The 23,223-nt window shown below is 38.9% G+C and overlaps 1 protein-coding gene across 1 annotated transcript; it reads left to right on the top strand.

Moving 5' to 3' along the window:
* The first annotated feature begins 11,459 nt into the window (after positions 1–11,459).
* Positions 11,460–23,219, top strand: atp5mc3a (ATP synthase membrane subunit c locus 3a). The gene is made up of 5 exons (XM_081368854.1): positions 11,460–11,584; positions 11,771–11,838; positions 20,044–20,118; positions 21,227–21,414; positions 22,664–23,219. The coding sequence occupies exons 1-5, from the start codon at positions 11,548–11,550 to the stop codon at positions 22,776–22,778; spliced, it is 483 nt and encodes a 160-aa protein (XP_081224980.1). The 5' UTR covers positions 11,460–11,547; the 3' UTR covers positions 22,779–23,219.
* The last annotated feature ends 4 nt before the right edge of the window (positions 23,220–23,223 follow it).

The following is a 23,223-nucleotide window of genomic DNA, read 5'->3' as shown; positions in this document are numbered from 1 at the left end:
CATGTTATCGCTCAATCAGTGCAGAAAGACGTTAGGAAAACTTGTAAACAATAACTCAGAAAAGCCATTCGTTGACCATTAACTTGATAGTCTGCAAGAGCGCACTCGCCATCAAGTGGACAGGGTAAGAATTACAGTTAAGTTACAATCATTGATCAGATCACCCTCAGTGTATAGGCCTATATGTCAAAATGACGGACAGCTTTCTGATTTTTCCATCACTGCTAAAAAAAATTCAGACAATGACGGAAAATTTTCGTTTAACGCAAAACCTCGCTTGAAGGCGATGATACACACGGGGCAACTTTTTGTTTAGTTTGAAATCAAGTGAGAATATACAAATTAGATTTCTGAAATCACACCAAAAAAAATCTCCAATTTATGGTTGCAACTTGCATGATAGAGAGTGACTTTCACAAACCCTTACATTTTTGTTCCCATAATGAGGAAAGTTTTATTATTAATTAATTTATTATAAACTCATGGCACGAAAACAATTCCACCAATTTGTAAAAAGTAAAAGTAGTAAAAACAACAACTTTACAATGTAGTGCTGTATTTGAGTTAATTAGTAAAACTTTACTGTAAGGTCCCATTTGTTAACATTAACTAACATTAAAGAGCAATACATGTGTTACAGTTTGTCAGTGTTATAGGGAATAGAAATACAACTGTTCACTGTTAGTTCATGTTAGCTCAGGTCTACTAAACAATATTAACAGATACAACTTTTGATTTTAGTAAATGTTGAAATGAACTTTAAAGGGATAGTTCACCCAACAATGAAAATTGTGTCATAATTTACACTGTCTTATGTCGTTCCAAACCCGTAAGATCTTAGTTTCTTTCATCTTCAGAACTATTTAAAGAAATAAGAGTGTTGCGTAGACTGTCAATGGAGGGACAAAAAGCTCTATTAAAAAGATCTTCATTTGTGTTTCGAGGATGAACGAAGGTCTCACAGTTTGGGACAACATGAGGTTGAGTAATTAACAACAGAATTTTCATTTTTGGGTGAACTAACACTTTAACTAGATTCTTTAGAACATTCGTTCATTAGTTAATTTAAAAACATTAATTTTTCAATTGTTATTTCATGCTAACTGTTAACAAGTTAACAAGAACCTTATATTTTAAAGTGTTACCAGTTCATTTAATCACACACTGATGGTTCACACAAAGAAATTATATATTATATTGTTAAACTATATTGTTTCTATTGTATATGATGAATGTTATTCATTAAAAAGAAAGCGAAAGAGACCAGAGAGATTATTCTGTTCATCTCAGCTGAATGTGGCAGACACAGATCAGTACTGTTATAGATCAGCTCAGAAAATCAATCTCTACAATACTAATGACCTTTAGATCTCTGAATCCCTTCAAACAGGAAGGAATCATGTTCGCTAAGACCACACAGCCAGAGAAAAGAGCCAGCTGGGCCACTGGGCGACTGGGCTTTTCAAACCAAAAGTGAAATGAATAAGCCTCAGGCTGAAGGAAATGCAAATTGACGCCTGTACAATAGAGGGCGCTGCTCAAACAAACCCTTGATTTGCTGCCATTCTGGATCACAGAAGAATAGGATGCAGGAGAAGAAAGTTCAACTTGTGAATATAATGTTTATCTAACATCATTTTGGCTGATTCCTAAGGTTGAAGTGGATTAGTGAAGTTCAGCAGCAAAGTGAAGTTCAGCAGCAGTCTTATTTGGCGGATCTGAGGAAGAACTGGATTCGATGTCTCTGGCCGCCTCTTAATCTGAAGAGTGTCTCCAGCAATGACTCCGCCCCTCTGCACACTACACACTGAACATCCTTCTGAGTCCTCACAAAGGCCATCGAGGAGCTCAGCTTAGACTGGTCGACCCCAAAAGAGCCCGCCCGCAGCCGACTCGCCAAATGGATCCTGCAGCCGGAACATCCGGAGGTCCACCAGGAACTCACTAAAGAGTGGCACACGTCCACTCTTCTTCTTCAGCCGCTCTCTCTACAGTAGATGGCGCTGAAGAAAAGAGCTACACTAAGCTCCTTTTATAGGCTGGGACAGCAAGACAGCAAGATAGCCATGGGCAAATTGGGCAAATTGTGTCAATTCTGTTTCAAATTGGCACATCAATCGCCTAGAAATGATAGTGGTAGTGCTGGCCTTTGAAGAGTTCCTCTCGGTACTCATCATGTCCTAGAGCGATCGGACAACAGGACGGTGGTTGCCTTTATAAACCACCAAGGAGGTCTCAGGTCTCGCCCTCTGCACAGATTGGAGAGCCTTCTTCTCCCTCAGATGAACCTCAGCTCAGTGAGTGGTTCAGTCCTTAAACGAAGGAGCAGACATGCAGCTGAACTCCCCTGGGTGAATGAAGACTCCAGCCCCGGACGGTTCGGTCGAGCAGATGTGGATCTCTCGCAACGGAAGAGAACTTACACTGCCTAATGCTTTTTCTAGAAGGAAATGGACACGCTGGTCCTTAGCTTGCCCCGCCAATGCCTTCATGCCTTCCCTCCGGTGGCCCTGCTTACGCAGGTCATCAGTCGGATTCGGGAAGAAGCATGTGCGGTCCTTCTGGTGTTACGACACTGGCAGAACCAGCCTGGTTCCCAGAATGGGTACAGCTACTGTCAGAAGCACTGTGACTATACACTAATGAGGAGAGACCTTCTCTCCCAAGCGAAGGGGTCGATATGCCACCCCTATCCGGAGCTGTGGATCCTGCATGTTTGGCCTCTGGACGGGAGCTGTCAGGCCTTCCCCAAGGAGTATGAGAACGATCACAGAAGCAAGGGACCCTTCTACAAGGCGCCTATATGCCCAGAAATGGTCCTTTTCTTGAGCTGGTGCTCAGGTCAGAAGGTACACCCCGCTCAATGCGATACAGTGACAGTTCTCAAATTTCTGCAGGACATTTTGGGGCGCCCGGGGCGCCCGGTCCACGCTTAAAGCCTATGTACCCGGCCATAGCAGCGAATCATGCCCCTGTGGACGGCCAGTCTATTGGGAAACCCGACTTAGTTGTTAAATTCTGCCCCCTCCTGGGAACTCTCCACAGTCCTTAGGGGTCCTCCCTCTCTCTAAAGACTGCCCTTCTGCTAGCATGAGCGTCAGTCAAACGAGTTGGAGACTCTCTCTGTAGAGCCCTCGTCTCTTGAGTTCAGTCCTAAAGACCGTAAAGTTGTCCTTAGGCTAAGGAAAGGCTATGGTAATAGCGCTGTCAGCCCTCACACTCTTTGTCCCGTAAAGGCACTTAGGGTGTGTACTGAACGCTCTGGCCAATTTCGGCAATCAGAGCAGCTGTTTTTCAGCTTCGGAGGCCACACTTAAGGTCTGCCCGTCAAGAAGTAAAGACTTTCCAGATGGATTGTGGACACGATTGCACTGGCGTACAAGTCTGTTGACTTGTTATGCCCATTGGGGGACAGGGCCCACTCCACCAGAGGAATGCCCTCCTCCTGGTCCAGCAGAATTTCTATCACACACATTTGTGCGGCGGCCGCCTGGTCCTCGCCGCCCACTTTCATTAGATTTTACAACCTGGACATCCCTGCTCTACAAGCACGGGTGTTGTCAGATTAAGACGCTTATGGTCTATGTAGCCTCTCCCGGTGCGGCTAGTCTAAGTCCAGCGTCCCCTAGCTGTCGGTTTGCAGAGCGGCTTCTGTTCTGCGCTTGTAGCACAGCGCTATTGGATTAAGTTCCCTATGAGCATCAGATAACTGACGTAATGCAAGAGAACTGTATTAAAAGGGAGTGTTAATGGTTACTCAACGTGACCTCGGTTCCCTGAAATAACAGGAACAGGCATTGCGTAGATTGCCGTGCTACTGTGTTGCCTAAAGCATGTGCTAAACCCTCCTCTGTCGAAAGATCTGGCAAGTGGGAATTTCTGCATGGCTTTATAGGCAGCCGAGCCCACACGTTTTGGTGGGCTGAAATGCCATTTGTCTGTGAAATTCACATACGTGAACCAATCAGGCTTCAGAATTTGGAGAAAACTGGAGTTTTCCCCAGAAGCGTCAGATAACAGATGCAATGCTTGCTCCCGTTATCTCAGGCAACCGAAGTTACGTTGAGTAACCAATAACGTTTGCATTTCACTATTTTTATTCATTGAGGAATACTGAATCTGTTTTTGTACCAGTGAGAGGAGTAAATGCTCACATTTAGTCTAGATCTACAATAATCATCATGTTCACTCACAGCGAACACAACGCCTCTGCACTTACTCCCGAGGACATGAGAGCTGTCAGTCATTACATGGGAAACAAAGCAACTTGCATTATTTATTTAAAAAAAGAAACTTTACTTAAAACAACTTTAACTAAAAGTAACTATTTTGTTGTAAATTTAAAAGAAATACGTTACTAGAAAAAGTAATCCCATTACGTAACTCCAGTTACTTGTAATGTGTGTAAATAATAAATGAATAAATATATAATTTTTGGGGTCAGTATGATTTTTTTTTCAGTAGGGTGCATTAAATTGATAAAATAGTGCCAGTTACTTTTTTCTTATTATTTCAAATAAATGCTGCTATTTTGAACTTTCAGCAAAAAAAAAAAAAAAAAAAAAAAAAAAATGATAGTAAACCACAAAAAAATATTATGAAGATTGATTTCTGAAGGATCATGTGACATGACATGTGACTAGAGTAATGATGCTGCTGCTTTGCCATTACTGGAATAAATTACAATGTAGATGTAGAATATGTAGAAATAAACTACAATGTTTAAACAAATGTATTAAAACAGAAAACATAATTAAACAAAACTTTCAAATTGCACAAACAACACATTATTATATTTATTTTAATGTTGAAATTTAAACTCTTAGGGTTAAATGTAATGGAAATTTTGTGTTTATGTTGTATATTGTATAGCATTAAACAAATGGTTAACGTAAATTGGTTCCAATGTTAAAAATCCCTCCTATAAAATCTTCATTCTGAATGTACGTGCATGTGTGTGTGTGTGTGTGTGTGTGTGTGTGTGTGTGTGTGTGTGTGTGTGTGTGTGTGTGTGTGTGTGTGGCCTATCTGCATGTGCAGTGCCTGTCTTTATGTATTGATGTAGCACACATATTATCATGTGTGTGTGTTGGGTGAGTGTTTCTCTCTGTTGCCGGCACTGTCAGCGTGCTGAACGCCTCTCACAGCTTGTCAAAGGTGTTGACCAGAACCTGCACGAGCCTTTTTTCTCTCTAACAACTGCACAACACACACACACACACACACACACACACACACACACACACACACACACACACAGCTCCATGGGTGCCCACTCCTCTGACAGGATGTGCTGCTGGCACAAATTGTAATTCATAAAGGTTAAGGGGGTCAATGCCTTTTATCAGCCGCCCGTGTGTGTGAGAGTGTGTGCTGTCTGATGAGGGCCGCATGCAAATACACCCACTCAAGATGTTCAACTCACCGATGGGGGAAGGGAAGTGTAGTAAAGAAGGAAAAGAGACAGTCGAGCATGAGAATGAGTAGGAGTGCTGAGAGGACCATAAAGAATGGAGAATATAGACTAAAGAAAGTGATAAAGAGGGTAAACGGAGGATAAACGTGATCTCAGTGACAGTGAAAGAGAGAGAATAACACCAAGTCTGACAATTAAACATCCATATATTGTTCCCTGGTGAATAATCTGTCTTAAAGGCGTCCTCATAAAGCACGATTCTGCCCGGTTTAGCCTATTATGGCTGTACTCCTTTAAAAAAAAAATGGTTTTGCAAAAAAAAAAAAAAAGAAAAGAAATTATAATAATTGTGTAAAAAATTACATGAAACAATGACAATAAAGTGTAAAAGGCATATTAACATGAATTTCAATTAATGTTTATAGTGCATTTTCAATTAACATACTATGTTTAAAGAAATAGTAATATAAAAATTTAAAACAGAATTATGTTACATTGCTGTGACGTTACATGTATGTTTAATTTAACAAGAGCAGTTACAACGGAAATAAAAACAGTTATTTTAATCTAATCTCATAAAAAAAAATCTCCCTTGACAGTTTGATGAAATATTGATTCAGGAAAGATAGATGCAATCACTTTTTATGGTTTATTCGTCACGCAGAGTAAAGAGGCCGCACTATGCATATAAAACGTTTATAAACGTTTTATATGCATAGTGCGGCCTCTTTACTTTGTTTCACATGTGTTATATAAGGCCAGCACTCTGAAAATCTAAAAAATAGAGTGAAGCCTGCTCCCAACCCTATTACTTATTCGTCACGCAGGAAATAGAAGGTCAAGTTGAGTGCACTGCATGATGGGATACACTGTCCTCTGTTTACTGCACATTTTGGCTAATGTCATCCTGGTATTCTACACACACAGAAAGCTAACACACTTTGCATCGTATATATATGCTAGAGCTAAGAGCAGTGTGGCGGTACAGTGTGTGTGTGTGTGTGTGTGTGTTGCAGTAGGGTGCAGGAGGCACTTCAGGCTCACTGACCCCCTCTGGTGGAAAGGGGACACGGGGAACGGGAGCATCCCATTCTACAGAGCATTACACAGGAAAATCCTGCATGAAATGCAATGCTCTGCCATTTGCTTACATGTTTTGAACATGATGAGATATTAAACAGTCCATAACGCCACTGTTCAGTTATCTTAATCTTAATTTGTTAATCTTAATCTTGTTAATCATAACCCTGTAACATTATTAAAGAGGTAACATTTTAAAATAAGGATCCATTTGTAGATATTAGTTAAGTGCATTAGTTATCATGAGTAAGCGATGAAAACACTTCTAAAACATTTATTAATACTGATACATCATTAAAATCAAAAGTGTTATATTATTTAAAGAATTTGAGCTCACACGAACTAGTGAATTATTAACTAACGCTAACAAGAAACAAATACTGTAACAAATGTATTGGTCATGATAGTTAATGTTATAGTTAGTGTTACCATGAAATGTAGGCTAATTCTAATTCTATTCTTTTTCTTGTTCTTTTTCATTTAAATAAAATTATTTATTTTGTCAATGACAACACAGATATAGAAACCATTTCTGCCACATGTGGAGAAGACTTGATTTGGTGACGGGCAAAGTAGGAATTATGAGATGAAAACTCGAAATTATGACATGCAAATTTATAATTATGAGACACAGACAGGTTTTAGATGAAGCCAGGTAGACTTTAGTTCAATTAGGATATTTAAGTAGCTTTTATAAACGTGCCTTAGAAAAAAAACACATTACTGCGTCTTGAGACAAAACAATGACACATATTGCAAGTTGCTTTCAGCTATAGTTAAAACAGCTCAAACATGCATTTTAGTCTTAGACTATCTTAAGCCCTAATTATAAGATTAAAATCATTATTATAACATAAAAAGTCATAATTATGAGATAAAAAGTCATTATTTCAACTTAATTATGAGTGTCATAATATCATTTTGATTAATGATTTACGAAGGAATAGTATTTTTTTCCTATGTGGCAGAAATGGGCTTTGATGGGCTATGATGAATGAGATTATTAGATATGTAATTCTCTAATGGCCGGTTTCACAGACAAGGTTTAAGTCTAGTCAGACTAAAATGCATGTTTGAGCTGTTTGAACTACTGAAAGCAACTTGCAGTATGTCAGTGCCATTGTTTTGTCTCAAGATGAACACTTGAACTAAATTGAACTAATCCTCCTAATTGAACTAAAGCATAATCCCAAGCCCTGTTTGTAAAGCCGGGCCTAAGAGTTTTATATTAACTGATATAATATGAATAAACTGCAAAGCTGCTATTTAACATCCTATTTTAAACAAATCTATTTATGTCCCCCTGTAGTCTGTAATTGTATCCCTTAAAACTCATCTTTGATCACCAAAACGGCAGTTTTTTCCTTAAAAAAAAGTCTTCATGCCTTAAATAGCCTGAATGTAACTCGACACCCTTGCCTCATTAAGTATACGCGGTTCTATGAATATGCAAATTAACCCCACCTCCACTCACTCACTCACTCACTCAGAGATCCACTCGTTGATCTGATTGGTTACAAGGTAGTTTGTGACGTTCAGCAATTTCAAAGCGTGTTATCTGGTTCACTGCAGTTTTAAGGAGAAATGCTCAGCAATGCTGTCGACTTGAATTTACACATGGTTTGTCTTAAAGTGTATTAAAAACACCACATAGACATATAAACAACATTAAAAGCTGGATTTTCACCACAGGGGGACTCTAACATAAAAGAGCTAACTGAGGTAGATCTGGATCAGTGTGTGTGTGTGTGTGTGAGTCCCTCTCACCTGCCCTGATCATCTCACCTGAGGCTCGAGCCGTCTGTGCATCATTACCTGAACCTCCACACGAGCCATTCATCATTCATCATCACTCAACCAGACAAATACTGCATGAGGAAGAGCAGGACAGCTTTCGGCAGACGCTCAGTGACGCTGCTCTGGGACAGTGTTATACACCGCACCTCTGAGCCTGAGGAACCAGAGGAAACCTGTAGGGTTTACATGGGCAGATTACACAATTATTATTTTTTTCTCTTTTTGTTGAACAGAGATATTCACAGATTCAACCATCAGCGCCAGAACCAACTCATTCACATAGACCAGAATACTTACACCTGTCACCGCTCATTAAGGACTATTTATACTACAGGGCCGTTGAATGCTTGAATCTGATTGGTTGACGAACGTTCTAAGGTGTGCATTATTTTCAGGGAAACGCACAGCTAAAGTAGTTCCAGGCAGGTCTTGACCGCATTACAGTTCCATATCACTTCGCGTAGTTAACGGTAATAACGGAAAATAGGATACAATTCATAACAAGAAAAAACATTTAGCCCCATGCGCTTGATCTGGAATTTTCAATGTCTAGCTTCACAATCAATGGAAACATGCAGTTTAATTTGAACAAATAAAGTATATTCCTATCTATAATCAATAGAAAATTAAACTGAATATAGGCTAAATAAATGGATAATCCTGCAGCACGGATTATTATTGCAGATAATATAACAAATAAATAATTATTGATAGGCCTACTTGTTAAAAGGGCTTTGTGTTTCATTTATTTGGCTAGTCTGTCATCTGTCAATAATAGGAAAAAAAAAGAATGAATTCGAATTAATTAAAAGGAATTGAATTAATAAATAAATAATAATATTGACGCACATGCTTTTCTGTCTCATTATTGCAACATCTCTCTCTCTAATAACTGCATTAATAACTGGGGACACACTTTAAGGCCGGTTATGAATGTAATTTGATACGTATGACTGATCATACCCAAACGCGTGTTCAGCGCGTTCAGTCTGTGTTCAGAGTCGGTGTTTAAAATCTGCTGCAGTCGATGAAAACAGTCGGAGAATGTGTCAGCTAGTCGTGTGTCCCCAGCATTAGTCTGCTATCAGTGGCTCAAACCTCCGTTACTAACTCTAAAATGACGTTTTGGAATTAGCAACGGAGGCATTGGTTTAGATGCGTAAGAAATTAGTCCTATACAAGAGCGTTTTAATGACAAAAACTTTACAAACGTCTTGAAATACATAATCTGAACAATGTTTCGAGGTGTGGTAACTGTAGTATAAGCGGAATAATTGACTTCAGGCCGTTGAATTATTAGAAAAATAATGCACACCCGAGGTGAACGGCCACTCCGCTTCGCGTCGTGACCGCATTACCACCTCGGGTGTGCATTATTTTTCTAATAATTCAACGGCCTGTCGTCAATTATTCCTTACATATACTCCCCTATTCCCTCTCGTCGATCCCTATGTGTACCTATATGTTATGTATGGATTTACCTGACTCTTTCTTTATCTGTGATTACAGTCATGCTGAACTCTCTCTACGCCACTGGAATAGCCTATATAGTTCACTTAAAAATGAAGATTCTGTCATCATTTACCCTCAAGTTGTTCCAAACCTGCATGAGTTTCTTTCTTCTGCTGAACACAAAGGAAGATATTAAGAAGAATGTCGGTAATCAAAGAGATGCTGGTCCCCATTGACTTCTATAGTAAAAAATTGCTATGTTAGTCAGTGGGGTCCATCAACGGTTCGGTTACCGGCATTCTTCTTAATATCTTCCTTTGTGTTCAGGAGAAGAAAGAAACTTTAAATCTGCCATATTACCTGTCTCTGCTTCATTACTCTGTTCAGTCTGCGTTCCTAGTGTCTGTCCTTCTGTTACATAATCTGAATCACTTTAGAATGGTTTAGATTATGTTTGGATTGTTTATCTTTAATAAAGGCCTATGAAATTGAACACAATTAGGGCAGTACTTAGTCAACATAAAAAATACATCATGCTTTGGTAAATCATAATCATGAGATACAAAGTTGAAATTATGGCATACTTAGTCACAAATTAAAAAAAAAAATCTGATTTTTTATTGAATTTTTACAGAATTATTGTCATTATTGTGACTTTTTATTGCACTTTTTAAACTTTTTGTCATAATTTCAACTTTTTATGACATACTCAGTGTTGGGTGTAATTAATTATAATTATTTTTCCATTGAAAAAGTAAAGTAAGTGATTACTCTTAATTTTCTAGCAATTTAATTATAGTTACTTATTATGTGATTGCCTTAAATATTGAATAGACTTTAGAACAATCCCATATATAACAATTTTTACCATTAATATTCAACGTATTATGTAAAAATGTATGTGATAATTTTAACCTTCTCCCTTTAAATACTTTGGTTAATTCAAGAATAATTTATGCAATTGTATAATGTATCTTTGAAAGAATTAAAAAGCAGCGTTGTGTCTGTCCTGCAATGCAATACTTTTTAGAGAGAGTAATCTACAGTAATCTAATTAAACTGTTAAACATGTAATTAGAGCTAGTAACTTACCCAACACTGGTCATAATTATGTATACCAAAATATTTTTTCTTTAAACAATTACTCATTTTATGTTTTATTATAAGCAGTCAAGTTCTAACCTTTAATCTAATCCGCATTTACATTCACATCAAACACTTTTTATGCTGCTATTAATTTAAGAAACTATACTCAAATAAAAAAGCTATGAGAACATCAAATATTATTTATTTAATTTTGCATATTTTTCTTTTTGTGTGCCAGCTTGTAATTTGTTATGTATTTCTGTAGGCTAAATATTATATATATATATATATACATATATATATATATATATATATATATATATATATATATATATATATATATATATATATATATATATATATATATATATAATATTTAGCCTACAGAAATACATAACAAATTACAAGCTGGCACACAAAAAGAAAAATATATATATATAATAATATATATAATATAATATATAATATATATAAAATATATATATATTAAGCCGTTTTAATATCTATCTTTTTAATATGTATCTAAATAAATAAATGTTTCACTATATGAAACGCTCTGAAAGGCTGCTTTCCATCTTTAAACAAAAATGCAATTATTGTTAATACATCCATTGGTGTAATTGTCTCTGAAGCTCTTTCCAATAAAGCTCGAAAGCAACGACCTTGCGTTGACGTGACACCAACATCCGGGTCGTTACGCAGAGTCAGTTGTGCGCATGCGCAGTGCAGTCAGTGGTTCGACCTCTGTTTTCGGTGAGTGCGTTCATTCCGATTTCCGAACAGATAAATCTACATCCATCCTTCATCCTCCATCTGTGTGAGCACAGAGTTGCGGGTTTGATCGGGATATTGTCAGGAGACGTGTTTGTGGCGTACGACAGCTGTATTTCTTAAGCTCTTCTTATAAATCTCCTCTGACCTCATATTTTGTCTTTGCAGAAGCCGCTCAAAATCACTCGCATTTCAACATGTTCACCTGCGCGAAGTTCGTCTCCACACCCGCCCTGGTGAGTGAGTGAGTGAGTGTTAGTGTGTGTTTAACTGTGTGTTTTGTTGTTGCTGTTCGGCCTGCGGGTTGAACTTGACGTCAGTAATTCATTCATTCCTGGACGGGTTTAAAAGGGTTAATGTGAAACGTCACGCGCTGTTGTAGATTACCTTTGACCTTTTGCCTTAGGCTCAAAGTTGTGAGTTCTTTCAGGTCAAACGCTGTGCTAGATATGAAGACATTAATCTGGTCCGTCTTCTGTGTTAAAGTACTTATTCCACATAGGCTGGTAACGTTAGCCTGTGTATTGCAGTGATGAAGATGTCAGTTGTCTTTCTATCACCTCAGAGGGGTTTTGTTTATTTTTATTTGCTGAATTGTATTTGTTGATATCCTCCAAAGTATCTTAGAGTAAGGCATTCCAGTGGCGGTCCCCCTGGTGTAACCCGAGATGAAGGTTGTCTATATCAAGGGCACAATGGATGTCCTGTTGTGGGACTGAACCTCTAACAGTTAAAGGGTTAGTTCACCCAAAAATGAAAATTCTGTCTGTAACAACTCATCCTCATGTTGTTCCAACACTGTAAGACTTTCATTCATCTTCAGAACACAAATTAAGATTTTTGATGATATCTGAGGGCTGTCTCACTCATAGGCTGCTAGGTAATTGAAACTTGCCGGCTTCTGGGTTGTACGTGAGAACGGAGGCTCACTATTGGCCAGCATCACACACATGACCAGCGTTGGCCAATAGTGAGCCTCCGTTCTCACGTACAACCCAGAAGCGCTGCGCTGTGACTAGGGCTGAACGATATGGACAAAATTTCATATCTCGATTTTCATGCCAGATATCTCGATATCGATACAATACGATATGACTACGTAAGTACTAAAAAAACAATACATTTAGAGTTTGTAAAATACACACTGATGTCTATGGAAGAGGTAATAATAATCCTTTCCATTATAATTCGACACGTTTTATTCATATCAGATACACATTGTGTAAGTAACTTCAATGTTTACTCTATTCTATTCCCAGTTCACCAGCCACTTACTTTTCAGTATTTCGGGAGAAGTGGATGAATTCACGTGTTGTAAACAGAGGTTGTAAATCCAACAGATCCGATTCTCTGAACTGCGTCTGCGGCACAAACTAACACGGCGGCGCCCATCGCGCATACAGCTCAACTAACGCGATCGTTATAAAGGTGTTTAAACAACAATATACTTCCACTTGCATGTATTTGACAATCGGAATATCAGATATTTCATGCCATAGCTAACACATTTGTGAATATTCTGAATAAAAAAGGAAAAATGACATAAAAGCAGATCATCATTCATTCAGCGCTGTTGCTGCTGCGGTGTGTCACGTGACAAGCAATGACGCGTCACCATGGAAACGCCGCCCCCCCCCCCCTCTCACGTCCCTGATAGTGTGCGCGCGCTGGCTTTAGCGGTGCATTCAAGGGCACTCGTAAAACTGATGTTTGTTGTGACTGCCAGAGTTGTATGCAGGGCGAGCGCGGAGAGGGAAAAACTATATCGTCTATATCGTTGCTTTTTTCGATATTAATATCTTGAAAGTTCATATCTCGATATAGATACGATAACGATATATCGTTCAGCCCTAGCTGTGACACTACTTGAACTCACTCAGAGCCCCACACAGAAGAAAATGAAGAGTTGAATAAAGTCGTTATCTTTGTTTTTCACACAAAAAGTATTCTTGTCGCTTGATAAGCTTAAGGTTGAGCCACTGTAGTCACTTGGACCATTTTAAACATTGTCTTTACTAACTTTTCTGGGCCGGCATGTTTCAATTACAGAGAAGCCTATGAAAGCGTGAGCCAGCTCTCAGATTTAATCAAAAATATCTTAATTTGTGTTCTGAAGATGAACCGAAGTTTTAAGGCCTGTTCACACCGGGACGAATTTCGGCTGCGATATTCACTGACGTTTAACGCCTCGTAACTAAACAAAGGGCGCCAATGTGTGTGCACACCTACGTGAAAAACGCCACGCGTAAAAGCGTCATTTTTTAAAAAACGCCTCGGGTTTGTTTTTTTGGTTTGATGCGCCACGTCAAAAACTATCCGACCAATGAGATTGGCGCTTTTGCTCACGTGTCTGGAGCTTCTGAAGTTACAGTAAAACACAACTTGGGGGCACTCAAGCACAAAACGGTCTTGCCGAGCACAATACGTAACGGCGAAGAAGATTTACGCCGAGTAGCGTCTAAACACTGCCGGGAAGAAATAAGACGAGGAAGATGCAAGGCAAGATGAATGTAGAGCTGCTGGTCTCGTTGGTGTCGGAACATAAATAACTATATGACAAACGCGACAGCGACTACAAAAATCTTGATAAAAGAGAACTGTTATGGAGTGGTATTAAGCGCCATCTAATGTCAGGGAATGAATTGGCATGTTCACTCAACTCATCGTCAGCGAAAATTGCTTGGGTGTGAACACAAAAAACGCATTGAATAACGCGCGCCGATATTCGTCCCGGTGTGTACGGCCCTTTACGGGGGTTGGAACAACATGAGGGAGTGTGTGATTACTGACAGAATTTTCATTTTTGGGAGAATTAACCCTTTAAGAGAACAGGACAGTTTAGGCTACAGGTAAATGTGGCCCAAATACGTGTTATTTTTTTTGCTCACCTGTGAGTCAGATCTGTTTTTCTCATGACAGTGACAAACCACATGAAATCGGATCTTTTCATTTCTGTTTTGGGCCATTTCCATATGTGCTCCTAAATCTGATACAGGACTGATAATCAGTCTGAACCGTCATATCGGAAATTCATGCGACTTTTCCGTCACTGTAGAGCAACATTCGTCTCGATTCTGCTCTCATGGGAGTCGCTTTAAAGATTGTACATACCCGGCGATGTTATCAAGACCGGTGTGAAAGGTAGTCAGTGAAGGACAGTGATGTCAGAGCTCATAAGTATTACAGTGACCACTTTATATACTGGCAAAAGTGTTTAAATTCACTGAACACACTATAAATAAACACGTAATCAGTTACTTTTATGTCCTCAGTATTAACTTCCGTGTGATGGCGTGCTGCGTGACGTCTCTTTATCGTTCTTTTGCACATGCGGGTCAGTTCAGTTCAGGACCATGGTCTGTTCACACTACAATCTGATATTGTATTACATGTGTAACAACAATGTGAACTGCTATGCAATAAAAATTGAGCACTAAGGCTTGCAGTGTGAACGTAGCCAGTTGTTGGGACTGGTATCTCGCCGGTACACACTTGTTTAGGGTTTTAATGGATATGTCATACATGAAGACTATTTAAAGTGTCCCTATTATGCTCTATTAAAGGGGGGGTGAAATGCTATTTCATGCATACTGAGTTTTTTACACTGTTAAAGAGTTGGATTCCCATGCTAAACATGGACAAAGTTTAAAAAATAAAGTTGTACGTTTGATGGAGTATTTCTGTGCCAAAAATACTCCTTCCGGTTTGTCACAAGTTTCGGAAAGTTTTTTCATGTGTGATGTGAGATGGGGCGGAATTTCCTTATACGGGTCCTAAGGGCACATCTCCCGGAAGGGCGGGCGCGCACCCGTAGACCAGAGCTAGAGAGCGAAAGCAGTACGCCCATCAAAGCGCTCGGCTGTGCTCGGCTTTAGGGAAGTATTTGCCGGATTTGCAGATCGTCTAATGCAGGTGTCACCAACCCTGCTCCTGGAGGGCTACAGTCCTGCAGATTTCAGCTCCAACCCCAATCAAACACACCTGGACCAGCTAATCAAGCTGTTCAGGGTTGCTTGATAATTACAGGCAGGTGTGTTGGAACAGGGTTGGACCTAAAGTCTGCAGGACAGTAGCCCTCCAGGAGCAGGGTTGGTGAATGCTTAAGGATGGAGCAGTCCCAATAGTGCTGCACGATTAATCGAATCGCAATCGTGATGTCAAGCCTACGCGATTATATGACGCAAAATGCTGCGATTTTATATTAAATAAACAAATTAGCGCTGTTAACGCACTTATTAATGCAAATGCTTTTAAACCATTCATGCGCGATAAAACATAAAAGAACGAGCTGCCTGTGAATGTCCTCCTGACACACACACACACACACACACAGAGAGATAGACGCGCGCCAGTATCAAGTTCTCTTTCGCGGTAGAACGAACAACACACATGTATGCCAAAATGAACGCGCTGCCTGTGAATGTCCTGACTGTGACACACAGAAAGACTCGCGCTAATATCGTGCGTGCGCACAAAACAGCATGACAGAATACAGTTCTCTTTCGAGCTTGAACGAACAATAACACACACAATTATGCCAAAATGTCTTTTTGTCGAGTGTCTTCATAACATAAGAGTAGTCTTATGATGAACATGAAGAGTTGTGATGACTCGTGAAAGAATGAGGCGCGTGTGAGATCCGCGTCTCTGACAGCGGCTGGTCTTAAAGGGAAAGTACACAGTAGCCACTAATTACATCTGTCGCTAAAGTTATTCTATTTTTTTTTTATTATTATAATTTTTTTTATTTTTTTTTATTTTTTCTTTACCCCTGACATGTATGGTTATATGTACTCTTGTATGTAAATTGTTTTGTTCTTGTTAAAATGCAATAATAAAAAAAAAAAAATCAGTCACTAAAGTTAATCAAAGAACAAAGGGAACAGAGAAACACTCACTGCTCTTGACTAAAGAACTTTTTTCTTTAGGCTGATTATCACTAATCTGTGTGTGCATTTATTTTCCTTGAGAACCAAGCAAGTTGACTCATGAAACCATTTGTTTATTATATCGCATATCGCAATCGTAATCGCAATATTGACCTCAATTATCGCAATATGACATTTTCCCCAAATCGTGCAGCCCTAAGTCCCAACGATAAAGGTTCACGGTCGTGCGTTGGAACCGCAGGCCGTGAGTGAAACTACTTCAAATGTCTGTGTGTTGTTAGCTATCGGCGCGTAAGCACAGCAAGTAAACAACATGATCACGTATAGTTAATGTATCTATGGAGCATTCGATGTATGGTGTGTGTTTAAATACATTTGTTTAGCTGGCCACTGTAGGTGTCTGTTTGTTTATTGTAAAACCACTCCAAACAACAATACACAAAGAGTGTGAAAATATGTTGAAATAAATGAATTATTTCATAATAAACCTAGGGGCCGTTCACACAAAGCGCGCTTCTTCATTGAAATGCGCTACTATTCCATTGTTTTTCTATGAAAATACTAGTCTGATGTGCAAAACTGTTCGGCTTGCTACTGCTAAGTCACATACAATAATCCATAAACCAATTCATGTCCACATAAACCACCAGTAAACACACACAAATGTTGTAAAACTCGCGCATGACATGGTGTTCTAAAAACACTGCGCTCAAGTTAAAATCATTTCTAATTTTAAAAAACTCTCGAGACCTTGTGTTTTTTCCCCATTTCAACACTATGTATGAAAACGCGTTCTGTATGTATGCTCGTGATTCTTTAGCTTAGTGTTGCTTTCGTCAACGAAAATTATGACAAAATATTGTCGTCAACGAACCGTTTTCACCTGACGAAAACGAGACGAGACGTAAATGCATGGTCATGTGACGATGACTAAAATACATGTATGATGCATTATCGTTGACGAATAAAAACGAGACTAAATGTGGCTTACAAAATAAAAACTATGCTAAAATGTCTCCTCATTTTCGTTGACCAAAACGAGACGAGACGAAATGTTATAACGTCACGACGAATGAGAGAGTTGTGCGTGAACCCATAGCTTTGTCGGCTTTAAATTCTGTTTTGTGATCTGGTCACCCGATTATCAGCGAATTTAACAATATTATTCCATTAGTTTTTCTATTAAAATGTATCATTGATATATTTGACACATTCATATTCATTACTTTTGCCGGTTCTTTGTGACAGCTGTTATGTGCGTTATGGCAGCGTCTCTGGTTACATGAACGCGTCATCGCATCAGCACCAGAACATGGAGATTTTATTTTAGAGAATAATCGCACAACCTATTCGATATTCTATAATTAAATAAACTAATCGAATATACAAAAATCGTGACTCATCCTTGCATGGAATCTCTTGTTTCTTTTCCCAAATCTTCACTCACGTCTCACCCATTTTCTAAAGGGATTATACACGTTTCTTCATTGGTTCGCTTTTAATTAGGCCTATTATATTCGTATTCTTTACTGTGGTAAAGTATAGCATACATTTGTACTTGCATGTCAAATTCTTTTTTACACAGTTTGTGTTTCCTATACTAGGGCGCGTCAAGTTTAGTTGTAAAGCGCGTTTCACACGCGTGGGTGATTTTTAGTTTCACTTTCTCTGGCAGCGCAATCTCAAACATAGCCTAAATATTTTGCCCATGTGGAGGATAAAATTCGCTATTCAGACCAATTTACATCAAGTAGAAAACACGAAGATTAGATATCATAAAGAGATCGATGGTCTCTTTTCTGCTCGTGTCCCTCAGAGCACAGAGTGGTTGGCTATTCTGCTATATCAGGCGTCTTTGTGTGGAAATATAAAACGAGTTTTTATTTTTTTAAATAACCCCCCAACCACCGCCAGTAGTTGGTCCATTACCGCGGTGGTAAAAAAAAACTGCCACCGTCACTGCCCTAAATATACTAAATAGGCTATAATAAGATAACCTTGTTTTGAAATTCTATATTGACTGGGTTAAATAGAATTGCATTACTAAAAAGAGACTAAAATACAATTTTCATTGACTAAAACTAGACTAAAATGTCATGAGTTTTCGTCGACTAAAACTAGACTAAAATGTCATCAGTTTTCGTTGACTAAAACTAGACTAAAATGTCATCAGTTTTCGTCGACTAAAACTTGACTAGACTAAAAAGAGTATGAACGTGACTAAAACTAATAAAAACTAAAACGACAGCTTGACACAAAGACTAGACTAAAACTAAAATTAAAACAGGCCGCCAAAAACAACACTACTTTAGCTCCGCCCACACGGCACGCCTCCAGCCGCTCGTTTTTTTCCGGAAAGACTCGGTACAGCCTATCTTTCTTTTATAAATATAATAAAACTAAAGACTTTTTGGAGATATGAAGGATGCAATACTACTCTATAGGTACTCAAGATTAACATGAGATTGACTGAAACTGAGTGTTTCACCCCCCCTTTAAAGGCTCCTAAATTGTTGTCTCCTACAACAGGTTTTCATGCATAAAAAAAAAAAAAACACTTTAATTTTCTCATAATATACACTGCACATCACCACATTTTTCAATGATTCTCAAACGACTCAACGGGTGAATCCGTCTCTCTAAATCCCTCCTCTCCGTGAGCTGCTCTGCTCTGATTGGTCAGATGACCAAAGTCTGTTGTGATTGGTCGACTGCTTACAGCGCCTGTTGGAAACTACACGACCATTAGCATAACTGAACGTCAGCTCTACACACTGTAAAGAGAGACCGCAACAATGGCGTCGTTTTTACCACATCAATCCGAGCGCGAGTCCGAAGATGAAACATTGGGAGAATATTATATTATTTAATGTTATAACAAAATATTATGTGCGTTAGCTGGAGACCCGCACAATATAAAACACAAAACAAAGTATTTTGAACATGGGTAGAAAATATATACAATATTGTTTATATTTTATAAAAAATATAAAATTATCAATAATTAATCATACTTGCAGGTTGTGATTCTGAGGAGCAAGTTGGTCCAAATAAACCGAGTACTGACCCATCTTTCATGAGCAAGCGTATTGTGAATCCGCCTTTGGACTTGAGAAGCTGTGGTCGGTAAAATGACGTGTTGTGGGCTTCGCGAAAGGCGTCACGCAGTGAGATATCGTATAGTCGTTCAGAGTCGATTCTTTCTTTTGGGAGACAATAACTTTATTTATCGTGCAGTTTCGACTTTACAACTTTGCAGAACGTTTACATTCACAAACATCTGTATTACACATTTCATGAAAAGGAATATTCGAAAACCCATTATAGCGGCCCTTTAATACTCCTAATATAAATGCATCATCATAAATGTGTCTTATAATAGTCAGCATTGAATGCACAACTTCTTGTGGTGAACCTTGAGGTGGAACTGACCTTTCCCAGCATACATGCCTTTCAGAACACTGTTTCTTTCAAATTCACCCCCTTTTTTGACAGCTGTCTAGGTGGTTGTCTTATAACCTGGTGACAGTCCGTGTGTTTTGTGTGTTGTAGGTGCGTGCGGGCTCCAGGTCCCTGTACAGGCCGCTCTCCGCTGCTGTGCTCTCCAGACCAGAGGCCAAACCTGAGGTGACTGTCAAACCTGCCTTTATGCTCCTTTCATTTATAATAACTCTTTACTGCTGGCTTGAAGGTCCTGCTTTGTAGATGAGATGAGGCATACAAGGCATCAGAGACAAGATGAAATATAACTTTATCAACTTGATTTGTTGAGAGCTCTTCTGATCCACTGCAAGCGTGTTAAAGGAATAGTTCATGTGAAAATGAACTCGCCCTCAAGTCATTCCAAGCCCATACATCTTTGGTTAATCATATATGTTCATCATATAAGTGATCATATCTGTTTCCAAGAACATTCATATTGGTTCATTTTATGATGCCTTTATGGATCTTCTATGTTTTGGCTTCCTGGACTTTCATTGGAGCGACAAAAACCTCTCAGCTTTCATTAGAAATAACTTTGTGTGTCTCGTAGATGAACCAAAGTCTCATGGGTTTGAAGTGACGTGTGGGTGAGTAAACGATGACAATTTTTTTTTTTAGGGATGCACCGATATGAAAATGTTGGTCGATACCAATAATTTATATTTGAAAGCTGATGGCCGGTTTATTGGCCGATAAATCTAAATCCAGATTTTTCTATAATTTAACCTGATAAAAAAAAAAAAAAAACTTCTCACCATTCAAAGCCATGTCACAAGCACACAATTATAATGTTCACATAATTTTATGTGAATATTATATGACAGACTTGCGCTGCACATGTTGCACTGAACTGTATTTTCCTTTTTGAGGTGATTGATTTCATGAATCAGCTGAAGGAAATTATCCATTATTTATCAACTTTAATATATCGACCAAATCTTTTTAATCGGCTGATAACATTAAAAATGATCATTTATAGGCCGATACCGATATGGTGGACGATATATCGTGCATCCCTATAATTTTTTTCTTTTTTTGGGTGACCCAACCCTATATGCCATTTAAAAAAAAAAATTGTCATGCTTATCTGCTCCTCGTAAACTCAGTAATTATTCCTTCTGGTGAGAAATGTGATTGTCACATTGAATCTGACACCATGTTGTAGCTCGATTGCTGTTAAAGGATGATAGGTGGCAGGCCGAACGCACTCGGGTCGTGTAGAGGTCAAGTAAGCCCTCTCTTGCACCTGTAGGTCAGTGGTGCTGTCCTGCCTCAGTCAGCCTTCACTCAGGCCCTCAGGAGCTTCCAGACCAGCGCCGTGAGCCGCGACATCGACACCGCCGCCAAGTTCATCGGAGCGGGAGCTGCCACCGTGGGAGTGGCTGGATCCGGGGCTGGGATCGGAACGGTGTTCGGGAGCCTCATCATCGGATATGCCAGGTCAGATGCAGTTCACGGTCTTATACACTACTGATCAGAAGTTTAGGGTTAGCGGGATTAAAAAAAACACAAAAAAAACATGGCTGCAATTATTTGTTCAAAAATACAGTAAAAATGGTTATAAATGTGAAATATTCTTTAATATTAGAATGTAATATTAACGTAAAGCTCTTGGACCCCTCCATAGACAGCAATTTAATTATAACTTTCAAGGTCCAGAAAGGTAGTAAAGACATTGTTAAAATTGTTAAAATTGTCCATGTGACTCCAGTGGTTCAACCTTAATGTTATGAAGCGACGAGAACAGTTTTTGTGCGCAAAAACAGCGACTTTATTCAACAATTTCTTAACGTCTCCTACACTGTTTATGTCATAAATACAGTGCAGTGCTTTAATACCAATGCCTTTGGCCGACGCTGGTCACATGATCACCTCAGGAGCTGGCCAATGGGGAGCGTAATATACAGCGTAAACAGCGTAGGAGACTGACACAGACAAGATGACATTTTTGAAGAAATGATTGAAATTCAGAAGCGTTTTAATTGAGTCTGTACATTTCACTAGCTATGTTTCCATCCACCTATTTCTATTCGGATTTTGGGATGTCGCATAAAGTGCTGGATGGAAATTCCATGTTTTTTTTCTGAGACGTATGCATAAACTACGATGGAAACACATTTACCAAATAAATACCTCGATGCACAACAAAAAATGTCATGTGACTTTGCCTCAGCAGAGGATGTGATTGGATAACTGGACTAACCAGCGGACCAATCGCATCACAGCATCTCAAATGTTGGTTTGATGGTTCTGAAACATCTGATCCAAAGTCTGTCATCAGAGTGATTTGGTTTGATTCCCTCAGAAAGTCTCATCTGATTGCCTTCCCAAACACCAGCATCCGAACGCAAGAGAACATGGGAGCGTTTATTGCGTTTCGTCTGACGATCTGAAACACAACTCATTTATGATGGAGGACAAAAGAGCCACAGTTTCTTCCCCGATTGCAGCAACTTCCTTTTTTATCACAGATATTTTGTGCCAATTTCCCAGGAAGTGCTGATCCTTGAACACATGGGATGGAAACGCTGCTTTATTCACAAATGTTTTATGCGATATTCATAGATACATTCATAACTTTAGATGGAAATGCTGCTAATTTCAAAGAATTTAAAACAATCTTTGTCAATGTTTGCAAGTGTCTCTGCATGTAATTTCTAGTAAAGCGCTGTGTGTTGTGTTGTTGCAGGAACCCGTCTCTAAAGCAGCAGCTCTTCTCTTACGCCATCCTGGGTTTTGCTCTGTCTGAAGCCATGGGGCTCTTCTGTCTGATGGTTGCTTTCCTCATCCTGTTCGCCATGTAAAACCTGCTAGTTGTGGAACACATTTAGTGCAGTTATTGACTACGTGTTTTTGCTGTTGCTACCAAAAACGTCTGCTGTTGGTCTCTGCAGGAGGAAAGAAGTATCAAGTCCACTATGTTAAAATAAATCATGTAACAATTAAAAATTGTTTAACTATTTAACCAAATCTTGTTCATGCCCATTAAATAAGAACAGCAACAGCTCCATCGGTGCTGCTTCACGGATATAAAGAACCTGATAGCACTTTCTGTACATCAGAATTGGGAATGTGAGTGTGTGAGTGTGTGTATAAACTGTAAGAGTCCACTCAGATGTTTTCAGGGGTTAAACTGCTGGTTGATAGTGTGACTGTAAATTTATAGCAATTGGTTGAAAGCCAATTAAAAGCCACAATTGCATTTGTAAATTGCATTAAATAAATTTAGTTCACAGTTTACCGTTTCTC

Source organism: Scardinius erythrophthalmus (genome assembly GCF_964197995.2).
Source record: "Scardinius erythrophthalmus genome assembly, chromosome: 6".
NCBI classification, from domain to species: Eukaryota; Metazoa; Chordata; class Actinopteri; order Cypriniformes; family Leuciscidae; genus Scardinius; species Scardinius erythrophthalmus.
Note: the sequence above shows the minus strand (reverse complement) of the source record. Positions and strands in the feature narration are given on the sequence as shown.